At 34.9% G+C, this 15,101-nt stretch overlaps 2 protein-coding genes across 2 annotated transcripts in view; one reads left to right on the top strand and one right to left on the bottom strand.

Annotated features, from left to right (window-relative positions):
- The window catches only part of LOC131429552 (mucin-2), a 492,050-nt gene that overhangs the window by 170,516 nt on the left and 306,433 nt on the right, over nt 1–15,101 (top strand). The gene's annotated exons all lie outside the window — the stretch shown is intronic.
- Nucleotides 6,073–7,290, bottom strand: LOC131429551 (lipase 3-like). Its single transcript, XM_058593747.1, has 2 exons — nt 7,207–7,290; nt 6,073–7,149 (listed from the first exon to the last, which is right to left on the bottom strand). Exons 1-2 carry the CDS (start codon nt 7,288–7,290, stop codon nt 6,073–6,075), a joined length of 1,161 nt encoding a protein of 386 aa, XP_058449730.1.

Below are 15,101 nucleotides of genomic sequence, written 5' to 3'. Positions count from 1 at the left end.
TGCCCTATCTGCTTTCCAATTTTCTTTCCTTTGGCATAAACGTCGCATAGAAAATATTGAATACTTCAACTTTACCGAGTCATAACTTTGTTGTTAGTTAACCGATCTTCAAAATTTGTTCACCATTGGAAAGGTACTACTTCCACAAATACAATGCACTGAAAAAAACTAAAAATAGGGTTGTCTACCCAAAGTTATAATGAAAACTGTAGATTGATGACCTAAGAAAAGATGAGACTTTTTACTATGATCGTAAATATCTCGAAATTCAAAGCGATGACCTATATATTTTTATACATCATTCGATTGCTAGTGATACCAGCTACAATTTTCGCTCAACTACCTTTCCTGCACAATCAAAAGAAAACATTAAACAATCGATGAATTTATAAATATATATGAATTTTTCAATTTTTTTCACATGTTTGTATATAACTCAAAAATTAAAGCGATGACATGTACATTTTTTTGATTCAGAATATTGGAATCATTACCAGAAACAATGTATTGATGATCAAAATTATATATCCGTTCAAAGAATCTCAAGAAATTTGGTACAAATACAGAGAATTTCTACTATTGGGAAAATTTTGCCAAAAAAAAAACAAATCAAAACTTTGAAATTTTATGACATATATTTTTTTATTATTTTAGTTGGAAATTTATTATGAACAAAATTTACAAAAAACTGAAACTTGGATTTCACTGAAAATCTTAAAAATTTGGTAAATATACCTAAACTCTAAAAATAATAATGTTTTTGTATTGGACAAAAGATCTAAACAATTTTTATGCACAACCCAAACGGAATTGTTAACTACTAAAATTAGGTTTTTCTGTTTTAGGTTTTCCGTAAAATCTCAGAAAATCGGTAGAAGATCGGAAATTTCAAAATTTCTGATATATATTGCGTTCCAACGTTTCTGCAAATCAAAGTGAAAATATTGGAATCCGTTTTGATTTCATCTGTTTCAAAGAGACGTAGAATTTGTTTCTATTAATAAAATAAATTTTGTGACAACACGAAAATTTTAAATTATTTTAATGGCTTTGTACAAAAAGAAATAGAACGTAAATTTATACGAATTCCATATACTAACCCATGGTCAAAAAAACCAACTAAAATTTAAAAAAAATATTGCTTGATTTTTGTTTTACTAGCAATTAAGAACTAAAAAATATATCTTCAATTTTCCGCTATCCTAAACGACATCAATTATAATCGATAGAATATTAGAATTTAAATATCACAAACTTAGAATTATTTTGGAATGTATAGAATTCGAAAATTATTTGAATTTTCTATTAGTAAACAATTTAGAAAAAGTAGAATTCTGAATTTAGCACAAAAATCATACGAAATTAAGAAAAACTTGTTTTTTTTCCACCTAGTTGTGTAATGATGCCTTTCTCATATCTCTCTTATTCTCATATAAAAATGTATTCTTCAAACAGTTTTGTTTGATTTTTGAAAAACATGAAAGCTAGTGCATGAACTAGTGTAACCTACAAATTGAAACAGTTCTCAAATCGGTTAGGCCATCTTTCTCAGTGAAGTGAGTTCCACTATTTCAGGTACTTGTGAAACTGGAATCGCCCCGAATATTGGCTTTGCAGCAGCCTTTGCGATTAGCACCTACCAACCAATCTATTCGCAGCTTAAAGTTGTCTTCGTCTCGAAAAACAACCTCTTCGTTTGAAAGCTTTTTACTGAATGAAACCCTGCACCTATGTTATCAGAATTAATTGGCTCAAGTGGCATGTTCCCCTAGTTATTTGAAGATTCGTGCCTTGCGTAGCTTCTCATCAACTTCCTGATGGGAAGGGAAGGATGAAAGGAACATGGAAGGGAATTGAGTATTGGGTGAGGTGGGAAAACAGCACAAAACATAAAGAAATAAGTCGTCCTGCATCCCCGAAAGGATGCTGAAAGTTCTGCAGGAGCCAAAATGCACGGTTGATAGAACCTCCAACCGCCGAGAAGCGTTAGAGATTTTACAAAAGCGACACCATTCTGCATTCCCCGAAGAATGCAGAACGATTTCTTCCCGAATATGCACTTGAATTAATTTGACACTTTAGAAGCCAAAAATACCTTATAAGCTAATAAATGACTGATACGAATATTTTTCAATGAAAAAATCCAATGTATGAACATAATTTAAAAAAAATTTAAAAAATATCTCCTCCGCCATTTTTTGTAAACATGCTCGAAAATATTTTTTGTCAAATACAAGAAACGGATTTTTTTCGTTTTCCTCAATGTTAGATATAGCAGTTTAAAAATAACCTGTTTTTGAACTAGTTTTGCTCATAACTTCGGTTCAGAAAACGCTACCTGAACACGCCAGTCATTAAACAATTGGTTTTAACAAACTCTAAAAGATGTTCGAAGATACTTATACGAAAAGCGAAAAATATGAATGCTAGAGCAAAATATCTGATTTTGTGAGGAACACCCTAAGTTGCTCTTCAAAAATAGCTGTAACACTAAAAACGTTGCAGATACTACTATGATGTCCTCAGCAAAGCTGCTCGATATAAGTTTATCTACAGTTTTGCCGAAAAATGCAGTCCTCTATCTCAATATATCCGGAAAATAAGTTTTGGATCACCTTAATAATAAGAGCCACCCTAATACCATGTACATCGACATATGGTTTATCTTCACTGATCATTTGTTTTGAAGACATCATAGCTCTAAAGTATAAGGTTAAGCCACAAATGTTTTTGTCCCCCTAAATTGTGGATCCGGACCACTGTGCAATGCAATTAAACTCGGAAATTTTAAAATTTCCGATCTTTCATCTATTTTTTGAGATTCTACGGCAAACCTACAACAAAACCAGAATTTTAGTAGTTATCAAATGCGTTTGTGTTGTGCATAAAAATTGTTTAGATCGTTTGTCCAATACAAAAATATTTTAAGAGTTTTAGGTTATTTCCTAAAAATTTTAAAATTTTCAGTGAAATCCAAGTTTCAGTTTTCTTTTGTAAATTTGGTTTCTAATAAATTTCCAACTAAAATAATAAAAAAATATATGTCATAAAATTTAAAAGTTTTGATTTCATGTTGTTTGGCAAAATTTTCCCAATAACACAAATTCTCTGTATTTGTACCAAATTTCTTGAGATTCTTTGAACGGATATATAATTTTGATCATCAATACATTGTTTCTGGTAATGATTTCAATATTTTGAATCAAAAAAATGTACATGTCATCGCTTTAATTTTCGAGTTATATACAAACATGTGAAAAAAAATGAAAAATTCATATATATTTATAAATTCATCGATTTCTCAATGTTTTCTTTTGATTGTGTAGGAATGGTAATTGAGCAAAAATTGTAGCTGGTATCACTAGCAATCGAATGATGTATAAAAATATATAGGTCATCGCTTTGAATTTCGAGATATTTACGATCATAGTAAAAAGTCTCATCTTTTCTTAGGTCATCTATCTACATTTTTCATTATAACTTTGGGTAGATAACCCTATTTTTTGATTTTTTCAGTGCATTTTATTTCTGGAAGTATTACCTTTCCAATGGTGAACAAATTTTGAAGATCGGTTGACTAACAACAAAATTATGACTCGGTAAAGTTGAAGTTCTCAATATCCGATTCGCGATGCAGGTGCCGCATGAATGCAGATAGGGCACGTTTTGAGCTCGAAAAAAAAACTTGGAACGGGAAAAATCCGATTTTCATTAGTTTTTCCTAAAAGATTGCCAATAACGATATACTTAAAATAATCTACAAACTTCACAAAATTCGAGGGTGAAAAATTTATCGAAATTGGTCAAGTAACAACTGAGCTATGATAGCTCTAAGTTACCGTTCCAACTTTTTTTGAGGCTTGGTGCTTCGCGTAACTTTTTTAGGCTTGGTATTAGGAGTGTTAAAAAACAATGTATTATCAATACACGGAATTCGTTATTTTCATTGTTTCATCAAAGAACAAGTAACGTCATTCATATGTCGGTAGCAACAGTTGATGTCGCACCGATTGACGTGAAAATTGACACATATCATCTGAAGGTTGGTACTTTCGGAAAAGGAGGTTAGTTTGACATTACAAACGTCATCTCTGGTCAGCTCCGGGACTTTTTGAACGACGTGTTCTGCACATATGTGGCTGGACTGTTCATGCATTTGTTTTATGCGCCGTTCGTTTTGTGCGAGACACGTTGCTATCGAAAATTGATTCTTTTTCGTATTCAATGAAATGATTTGGAACTAACTGGGTAGTCCTACGTCAGCAGATCGAACAATCCCACAGTAGTTGTATGTCGTATTTAACCTCCAAATGCGCAATCTTGTTTCAAAACAAAATACCGAAATATTATAAAAAATCGACCTAACACTTTCAAAAGATAAATATCATATCCATTAGAAGTTTCGAAAACTTCAAAATAGTGGGTTGTTCCCCCTGTACGAAAAATAACCCACTTGAGCTTAACATGTTTCACCGCCCTAGTTCTTACATTATTGCTAAATATGCGTCTGTTTTTTTGCACACAAGTTTTTTTCGATTTTTTCAATCGAAAAAACCTAAACTGGTTTTTCAAACTCTTATCCGATTTTTGCATTCATATGAATCTTGCAACGTACTATATGGTACTGATTTATACTAGTATTTAAAAATCAATATTGGTATTTTTATCTCGAAAAAATCCTGTCGTCATGCCTGTCGCAACAATAATGAACATTGAAGAATGATGTAATTTACTTTTAAAAGGATTTATTTATGATCATTTTTAAAGCCCCGTGAGCTCCACTACCGAAAATCCACTCCAACACAAAGCGCCTGGTCGCGCGAAGAGTGTGAAACTTGACACAATGTAGTTGCGCTCGACTGGTAATGCCAGGCAGCATAATAAGCAGCGAATCCGGCAGGAAATGTCAAGGTTGTTAATCCGTGCTTGCGCGAGGAAGGAAGCAATGCAGAACGGGAGCGCACTTGTTTTACCGAAGTCGCAAAAAATCGTTTACCTGTCGATCACCAGCGATGTCGATAGGGAATAAGCCTTTACCGTTCTGTTGCAATTGTTGAGATGACGAAATGGCGTGCACATCACCTCATAACGATGTTGTTTGCTCGTTTTTTTTTTCTTCTTTCGTTGACAAGGTTATTCCGAAAAGGGTTTAGGCTAGGTATTGAAAGGGCAGCCCAACGGGGGTTTTCAAGGTATTTGACATTTGAGAGTCACACCGAAGCATGCATTTCTACGAGAGGCCTTTTACGGGAGACCTCAACTGCTGACCAGATAAATGATACACTTCCCCGCAGGCGGCGCTCGGCCGCCGGAGATTGCCACTTGATCTTCACGGTTGAGGCTGCAGCGCTTCTCTGTTCCCTTTTAAAATACCGGCGCGGTTGTTCTTGATGTTGGCAGTGACCATACCGACCAAGGTTTCCCATCCATTCCGCTACAGTTGCTCTAAGGAGATCGAGTTCGTGTTGGATCAGCCGGCCATTACACGAACCCCCATCTCCGCGTGGCATTCGCCATTAGAAAACGAACTTCAGAGAGCTGCTAACTGGAAATTGTACGACCGGCCGGAGACGACCGCCAAATGTGCTATAGCGGTAATTGTTCCTATTTTCCGTTACTTGCCGACCCCGCGGTTTGGGTTCTTCGCCGCATGGCCCACGAGAAACTAGGTGGTGTACGTTTGATTGGATAATTTGCAGAGCGGCTCTAATTGCACTATTTAAGTAGGTGTTGATTGAAGTCAGTTGTGAATGCAACAGTGAGGTGGGCGGGATAGCTTAGACGAAACTTGGTGAAGTATTTGGAAAGTGGATTCGGCAAGTTACTTTAAATAGTTTAATGAAATTTCGATTTAAAAACTACTCCCAACATTTCACATTATCATACCATTTTAGAAAACAATTAGAATATTAAACCAAAAACTGAGTTTTAAAAATTCTCACTAACAATTGATTTTCTCTTCTCATCTTTACAGGTAAACATTTCAAAACTCCAACTATGATTTTCTTGCATACATCTTAGTACAAGTAAGTTTATTAAGCTTTCTACTTCTACTTTAGTTTTTACGTCTTATTACTCGTACTTTTTAGCCAAACTTAAAACCTTTTGATGAACGCCATACCCATTTTGTCCAAAACTGAAATCGATATGGTTCCATTTTGGATTCGGGTGAAGGTATTTCAAAATCATGTTCGGCAATTTGGCCACCAATTCGTTCAGATCCTCTTCCACCACCATCGGGTCATTCAGTCCGTAATACAAAGCCACGGGTGCTCCGATGTTCTCCAGTGCATAATCCGGTGGGTTTGGACTTCCATATTGGGCCAGATTCTGCTTCTCACCGAAATCATACTGACAGAATCGTTTCGCTCTGTACGTCTGCGTGAAGTGAATCACTTGTCGGATTGAGCCACCAGCTGGAAAAATTTCCAAAATTGCATCCATTTTGGAGCGGTCCAAACCATCTTGATCCTCCCCGAATAGCATCCAAACTCCCATCAGCAGAAGTTCTTCTCCAATGTAACCTTTCCTAAGAGCACCTCGCACATAATCCACCACATTGGTTTGAGTCCGACCGCCCACCTCTAGGAAGCCAACCTCCTCCATCAGTTCAATTGCAGGGATTACTTCCGAATCTAGAACGTTGTACGGGATCGCATTTCTTGACCAAAATGCAACCGGCGCATTTAAATGAGCACTGGCGATTTTTGCATTATATTTAGGAACTGTCGAAGCCATCACCAAAAAACTCACTGCACCCTGCGAGTGTCCCACGAAGTGGAGCTTATTCTTTCCGGTAGCATTCAATGCGTAATCAATCATAGCTGGTAGATCGTAGATCCCCACTTCGTGGAAGCTAAAACGCCAAAAGTCTTGTTCCGACGGATCTAGGGTACGATGAGCCCGCGAAAACATATTTCCTCGCGAATTGGCGAGCCAAACATCGAATCCTTCATCGAATGCTTGGAAAGCAAGAGAAACATTCGTTCCCAACACGGTATATTCTGCGGACGAACTGAGAAATGAATGCATCAGGAAGAGAACAGGTTTTCCAGGAGCAGGAATTCGAACCATGGTCAGTCGGTAACCATCGCTGGTTTCAACCGGATGCAATTCTGCCGGATAATGGTGCTGCTCAACAGTACTCTTCTACAATGAAACAATTAATTATTTTGGAAATGCTTGTCAGATTTTGCTTAACATTACCAGAAACTTATTCATATCCGCGATTTCCGCTCTGACCGCTAGAACGTATGCGAGAACCAAAATTGAGCTTAGTTTATTAACCATGTTTGATTGGCTATGCAAGCGGAACCCGTTCAGGCATAGTTTTATAGTATCACGATGAAGTTACGCCTAGTTACACTGATAGGAATTTGATTTGGTTAGTTGATATGGTATGGACACATTTGTTTTATTGGCTCCATTTGTTTGGTTCGGTTAGTTAGCGCGACAGCAGTTTCCTGTTGAAAACACAATTTGCTAGATCCGAATAGTATGGCTTTAATATTTATGTGTTTATAAACATGAAATTATCAATTTGTGAGATGAGAGCTTTTATTGGTTGTGTTTTTTATTTTTTCATTTGAATTTTTTCTACTGTGTCATAGGCTTTCTACCTTTTTGATCTTCTAAATTGAGACTGTTTACTTTTTTCCCGTATTTGTTCTGTCCCGTATTTGACATTTCTGTTATATTTTTCGTTTTCTTTCTTGTATCTAGTTTTCTGTTACTCATATTTTGTCTATTCGGCTTTCTTCTCCATTTTTATCTATTTCTGAGCTCTGTTTTTCGTATTTTTTATATATTTTTATATTTTCCGTTATTTCTATCGACATTTGTTTCTTCCCTTTGACTGAGCTGCTTTCTGTTTTTGATCGCTTATATTGTTTCAATTATTTGATTTTTGCTACTTTTTATCATTTATGCCCTCTATCATTTTGATCTTCTAATTTCTGTCGTTTCCATTTTCCTTCTTTTCCGTATTCAACCTCTCTTCCTTGTTAGATTTATTTGACATTTTCATTTTGTTATTGTTGTTTTACTGTACATTTTCATTTTTCTGTTTTTCATCTATTACTCATTATTAATCTATTTGGATTTTTCTGTTGTTAATACCAATTTCTGCATCTGGTTTTTTTGTTTTTCTTCTTTTTTTGCTATTCGCCCTTTCCATCGACAGTTGTTTTTTACCATTTGTATTAACTGTCTTTTCATTTTTTTTTCTCATTTCTGACGTTCCAATTCTCAATTTTTGCAATATTACACCTTTCGACGTTCCTTTTTTATTTTCCATTTTCTTTTTTCGATCTTTTGTATTTGTTACTCATTTTTGTATGTTCGCCTTTCGACTGCAGTTTTACCCTGCTCTGTTTTTTTCCTGTATATCTTTTCTTTCGCCGGTTGTCTCTGTCTATTGTATTTCTTCTTTTTTGTCTGTCGTTGCTTTTGATCTTTTGTTTTTATCTTCTTTTTGTCATTTTTTGCCTTTGTCTTTTTTCTCTTGAACTCTAATTTCAGTCCTTTCCTTCTTCTATCTTTTCAGTATTTGTTCTGTCTTTGCTATTCCCTGTTTGTTATTTCTGTTTAATTTTCTATTTTCATTCTTGTATCTATTTTTCTGTTCTCATATTTTTTCTATTTGCTTTTCGTCTTATTTTTTTAAATTTATATATGTTTTTATATTTTCTGTTCTTTCTATCAACAGTTGTTTCTGCGCTTTGAATGAATTATTTTCTTGTTTGATGTCTTCTATTGCTTTCAATATTTTGTTTTGTGGTACTTTTTGTTATTTTGCCTTCTATCATCTAATATCTGTTGTTTCTTTTTCCATCTTTTCCGTATTCAACTTCTCTTTCTTTTTTCACATATTCATTTTGTTACTGTAATTTTACTAACCATTTTCATCATTCTGTCTTTTTTAATCTATTACTCATACTCTGTCTATTCGGATTTTTTCTGTTGTTTATACCTATTTGTGTATTCTGTTTTTTCTTTGTTTGTTTTTCTTTTTTATGTTATCCACCCATTCCATCGACAGTTATTTTTTACCATTTTTATTACCTGTCTTTTAGTTTTTGTTCATTTCTGTCGTTTCTATTCTCAATCTTTCCAACATTCCATTTTTTATTATTTTATTTCACTTATTTTCCATTTTCATTTTTACTGTTTCTGTTTTGTCATTTTCATTTTTCAATCTTTCGTATCTATTACTCATTCCTGTATATTTTCGATTGTAGATTTATCCTGTTTCTGTTCTTCTTTTGTATCTTATTCCCTTGTTTTTTCCTATTCTAATAACTGTATTCTTTTTCGTCGGCCATTGCTTTTAATCTTTTGTTTTTATCTTATTTTTGTCATTTTCGCCTGTCTTTTCTCTCTGGAAATTTTTCCTGCTATCCTTATAATCTACTAATTTCAGTCGTTTCTTACTTCCAGCTTGTTAGTATTTGTTCTGTCTTTTATATTCCCTAGTTGTTAACAGTTCGGCTGAAAAGTTCGTATCGTTTAAAAGAAACACACAATTTTTTGCCAAAATTCGGCGATACAGAGATTATAGCGATCTACCAACTTTTCGATACCATTTTTGTAGTACGATTTGTCCTTTGCCTCAAAATAGGCCTTAGTTTCAGCGATTACCTCTTCATTGCTTCTAAATTTTTCACCAGCGAGCATTCTCTTGAGGTCTGAGAACAGGAAAAAGTCACTGGGGGCCAAATCTGGAGAATACGGTGGATCAGGGAGCAAATCGAAGCCCAATTCGTTCAATTTCAGCATGGTTTTTCGTTGTTGTTTTTGATCGATTGTGAGCTCACGCGGCACCCATTTTGCACAAAGCTTTCTCATATCCAAATATTCGTGAATAATATGTCCAACACGTTCCTTTATTATCTTTAGGGTGTCAGCTATCTCGATCAACTTCACTTTACGGTAATTGAAAATCATTTTGTGGATTTTTTCACGTTTTCATCGGTAACAGCCTCTTTTGGACGTCCACTGCGTTCATCGTCTTCGGTGCTCATATGACCAGTACGAAATTTTGCAAACCACTTTCGAATTGTTGCTTCGCCCGGTGCAGAGTCTGGATAACACTCATCAAGCCATTTTTTGGTATCGGCGGCACTTTTTTTCATCAAAAAGTAGTGTTTCATCAACACACGAAATTCCTTTTTTCCATTTTTTTCACAATAACAAAAGTAGCTTCACTCAAAATGCAATATCTCACAAACTAATAATCAGACAGCTGTCTGTCAACACGTATCTTTTGAAGGTTGGTACTAACTGAAAATGGTATGGATTTAATTCTAGTGGCGCCCTCGCATAGAAACGATACGAACTTTTCAGCCGATCTGTTATTTCTGTTTTTTTTTTTTTTTTTTAAATAACTATTTATTGGAATATGAGTTAAAACTAAATTATTAAGATTTAAATTGGGTGTTCAGCCACAAGTGGTGACTTTTCAGCCCTGTTATATATATATATATGATTTGGTTATTACCATGAAGACATCATTTGCTTCCGCAATTCTGAGATTTTTGTGTAGGGAAAATTCTAAACCTACTTGTATTGTGTAATGGGGAAAAGGAACTTATATACTAACTTACTAACTAATACAGAGAGCGAATCGATTCAATTGAAGATTGCATCGATTTTTGTCGGAATTTGCTTATAATATTATGTGACATTACATCTAATGGTTCTATATTTGTGAGTCTGTGTAACTCATTTGTACTAAACCAGGGAGGACGCTTCAAAATCATTTTCAGAATTTTATTCTGAATCCTTTGAAGCGTTTTCTTCCTGGTGGAACAACAGCTTGACCAAATTGGTACCGCATAAAGCATGGCTGGTCTGAAAATGTGTTTATAAATTAACAATTTGTTTTTTAGACAGAGCTTAGAATTTCTGTTTATAAGAGGATATAAACATTTAATATATTTATTACACTTTGCCTGGATTCCTTCAATGTGATCCTAGAAAGTGAGTTTTTTGTCATACGTTAAACCTAAGTATTTAGCTTGATCAGACCATGTCAATTCCAAGCCATTCAATTTGAGAATGTGATTATTGTTTGGTTTAAGAAAAGAAGCTCTTGGCTTGTGAGGAAAGATAATTAATTGCGTTTTTGCTGCATTTGGTTTAATTTTCCATTTTGACAGATAATCACTGAAAATATTTAAGCTTCTTTGTAGGCGACTGCAGATCACTCTTAGATTTCTACCTGTGGCCAACAGACTTGTGTCGTCACAGAATAGCGATTTCTGACAACCAACGGGTAGATTTGGAAGATCAGAAGTGAAAATATTATACAAGATTGGAGCTACACTCGAACCCTGCGGAACACCGGCTCGTACGGGTAGCAATTCAGATTTACTGTTATTTCTGTTTGATTTTCCATTTTCATCCATGTATCTATTCTCATATTTTGTCTGTTCGATTTCGTCTTATCGCATTTATTTCTGATTTTTTTAGTACATTTTGTTTGTTTTTATATTTGCTGTTCTTTCTATCGACAGTTGTTTCTGCCCTTTGAATAAACTGTTTTAATTTTTGATGACTTCTATTGCTTTCAATTATTTGGTTTTTGATACTGTTTGTCTTTTAGCCTTCTATCATTTGGTTTGATCTTCTAATTTCTGTCGCATCAATATAACAACAGTTTTCAGTTTTATTTTACATATTCATTTTGTTATTGCAGTTTTACTATCCATTTTCATTATTCTGTCTCTTTCTATCTACTACTCATATCTGTTGTTTTATATTTTATCTCGTCAGTTTTGTCTTTGCCTTCTGTCTTGAATGTTTTGTTGTTGAATATCTAATTTCGATTTCTGTTTTTTCCCTATGTCTCTCACTTGTTCTTTTGTTTTGTTTTCTCGTTGGACTGTATTTTCTTCTTTTCTCCCTTCTTGTTCTAATTTTTCATGTATTCAGTGTTTTCTAAATTCTGATTTTTTTCTAATCTCGGTTATCTGTCTTTTCTGTAACTTTCTTTTTTGGTCTCTGTCAATTTCTGTTGTAGTATTATAAGTGATTCTGATATAGAGTGTATTACTTCTACTACGAGCCACTCCGTGTATAGAACCACGATCACAAGTAGACGTAAAACTAAAAAAATATTTTCGTATATTTTCGATTGAACTATTCACTCTTTATACTACCTGATGCATTTACGAACTTTTTCAATTCGAATTTTTATTTTTTCTGTGTTTCGTTATTTTCGTCTTCTATCTAATCTGTTTTTCGCCTTCAGCCTTCTATATTTTTCTATTTACATTCCCGGTATTTTTCGTTTCCTGTTTCTGTACTTCTATATTTTCTGCTTTTTTCTTGTCTGTCTCTAAATTATTAAATCCACTTTCTTGAAGTTTCTTTTCTCTTTTCTGCTGTCATGTCTATCTTCACTTAATTTTTTCTTATTGATCTGCTAGTTGCACATTATTCTACTTCTCGTAGTCTATTTTTTCTAGTTTTTGTTTCTTCTCTTTTCTACTTTCTTTTATTTCTATGTACTAATCTTTCTACCTTCTTTTTCATAAATATTTTCCGTATTCAATTCGATCTGTTATTCGTGTTCTTCATTTTCTGTCTTTTTTCCATTTTGCCTTCCTTCTGTCATGTCTTCTGTATTTCCAGTTTCGAGTCTGTTCCTTTGCCTTCTTCCTGTTCCGTTTGCCGTAGTTTCTTGTTTCTATTTTATTTCGATGTCCTATTTTCTATCTTATACTTTTCCGATTTAATTTTTGTTTTTTATGACTGGCCCCAATTTCGTTTTTTTATTAATCCGATTTCGCTCTACTGTCAACTATTTCGTCCTTTTCTGTTGTTATGTCATTATTTTCTATCATTTACGTAGTCTGTTTATCGTATTTTCTGTTACCGATTTTTTTGTTTTCGTCCTCTTTTGTCTTCTTTTCAGTTTTCTAACTGCTCTGTAATTTCTCTTTCGCGTTGCTTTGGCTTCTTATTATATGTATTTTCTAAAAATGTTCTTTCTATGTTCATAATTTTCTTTTGTTTTTATAAATATTTTTTCTGATATTTTCTGTCAGTCTTTTCAAATTTATATTGATTCATTTATTGTCATCTGAGGTTTTTATTAAGTTTTCTCGTTAACAGTCATCATTCAGAAAACAGATGTACAGACTCACTTATGAACTGTGTGAAAAAGATACTCATTCAGCGTGGCAAACACTTGCAAATGTCATCATGATCGACATGGGGTGCCACGACGATTTGGGTACTGCTTTCACACGAGACACTATTTTGGGTGCTACATTCACTTCATGCTAGATTTTTGTTTTGCGCTTTATGTTTTCTTTATTCAGATCGAATTTTTGCGTGATTTATGTGTGATTTATTATGACATGGAAATAAAGTTGTCGGGAATGCGTGTTAGAAGTATTCAAATTCTGGTAGTTGGAATATTTTTATAACAAGCGGAAGATTTTTTTTTATCGTTCCGGCATATAGTCGAGTAGGTGGCAGTAGCGTTTCCAACGTATAGAAAATATAAAATTTATACAAGATGTTGAAAAATATTGTTCGAGCCTATATCTGTTATCTGTGATGGAACTTATTAATTCAATAGTGTAAAAATTATACATATTGCAGTAAGGGGATGAACCAGGTGACGATAATCACGGTTGCACTCGCATGATAACATAGCCCAATAAGCTTCTGATATAACACTTTCCTAGAACCAGATATATTTTTAATCGGAAAATTTCTTCATAATTTAAAATTAAACCCCAATATGTGTCATTTTATTGAACCCGATTTTTCGTTCATCAACTTTGTGTAATATAATTCATTCGAAGTACCATTCATACACTGCATCTGTATCCTTCACCGTTACCAGAGTTTCCGTCAAAATTAGTTTAATACTTTCTTTATCGGAACGTTCTCACGTGCCGGGACGGTAAAGTTGTATGTGAATGTCTCCATAAGAATGCATTCAACTAGTTTTGACGGTGACGGTGAAAGACCGTCTGAATACTATTCAAACCTGCATAAATTATTCTTTCTTCAGCGGGGTCTCAATCTTTCTTCAAACCTGACAGCACGATCCTATAGATGCGGTACGCTTCGAAATCGTACAAAAAGTCCAAGTGATTCCACTTCGGAATCGGAATCCTAAATTTTAAAGCCACATTCGGCAGCCGACGAGCGAGTTCATCCACATCCTTCGGTTGATTCAGACTATCGTCAGCACTGTAGTATAGCGACACGGGTGCGGTAATCTTGTGCAGTGGATAAATTGGAGGATTTCGACATCCGTACCGATGCTGGTTTTCCTTCGGTTTGTAGTCATACTGTTGGAAGGCTTTGGCGTTGTATAACTGGGCGTAGTGAAGTATCGAAAACACTGAACCTCCGGCAGGACTGTACTGCATTAGATCGGGAACCATGCTTCTGTTAACGGAATTGTGATAGCCAATGAAATACCACATATTGAGCAGTACTAAATCTGTCGGAATGAATCCAGTTTTGACTCCAAATGCAATGATGTCCATGTAAGAACTTTTACCGCGGCCAGCAATTTCAAAGATTTCCAGCATATTGACAGCCGCTTCTAGCTCATCCAAGCGATTCGCTAAAAATATGGCCGGAGTGGTCGAGTGATGCATGAACGCAACCGGAGCAGAAAGATGGACGCTGGTAAATTTGTCGTTGTATTCCGGACGAAGGCTGTTCAGTACTAGAAATTGAGTCGCACCCTGAGAATGACCTATAAATTGAAGTTGGTTTCTTTGGGTTCGGTTTAGAATATAATCCACCATAGCTGGTAGATCGAAAAGACCAAGTTCGTGGAAGCTGAATTGCCAAAATTCTTTAGAGTTTATATCCAATGATTGATGAACTTTGGAGAACGTTGTACCGCGATTGTTCCCCATCCAAACATCGAACCCAAGATCAGAAGCCATTAGTGCGAGTGATTTGTTTGGTCCTTGAATAACGGAATCCACTGAGCATCCAAAGAGCCCATGCACGATCAACAGCGGAGGTTTTCCCGGGGCGGGAATTCGAGACATTGTTAGAATGTATCCATCGTCGGTGACAACTTTGTGTAGTTCCACGGGGTATCCATGTTTCGTAAT

This window comes from Malaya genurostris, chromosome 2, assembly GCF_030247185.1.
Source record: "Malaya genurostris strain Urasoe2022 chromosome 2, Malgen_1.1, whole genome shotgun sequence".
Taxonomy (NCBI): Eukaryota; Metazoa; Arthropoda; class Insecta; order Diptera; family Culicidae; genus Malaya; species Malaya genurostris.
The sequence above is the reverse complement of the archived record's forward strand: the minus strand, read 5'-3'. Positions and strand labels throughout refer to the sequence as shown.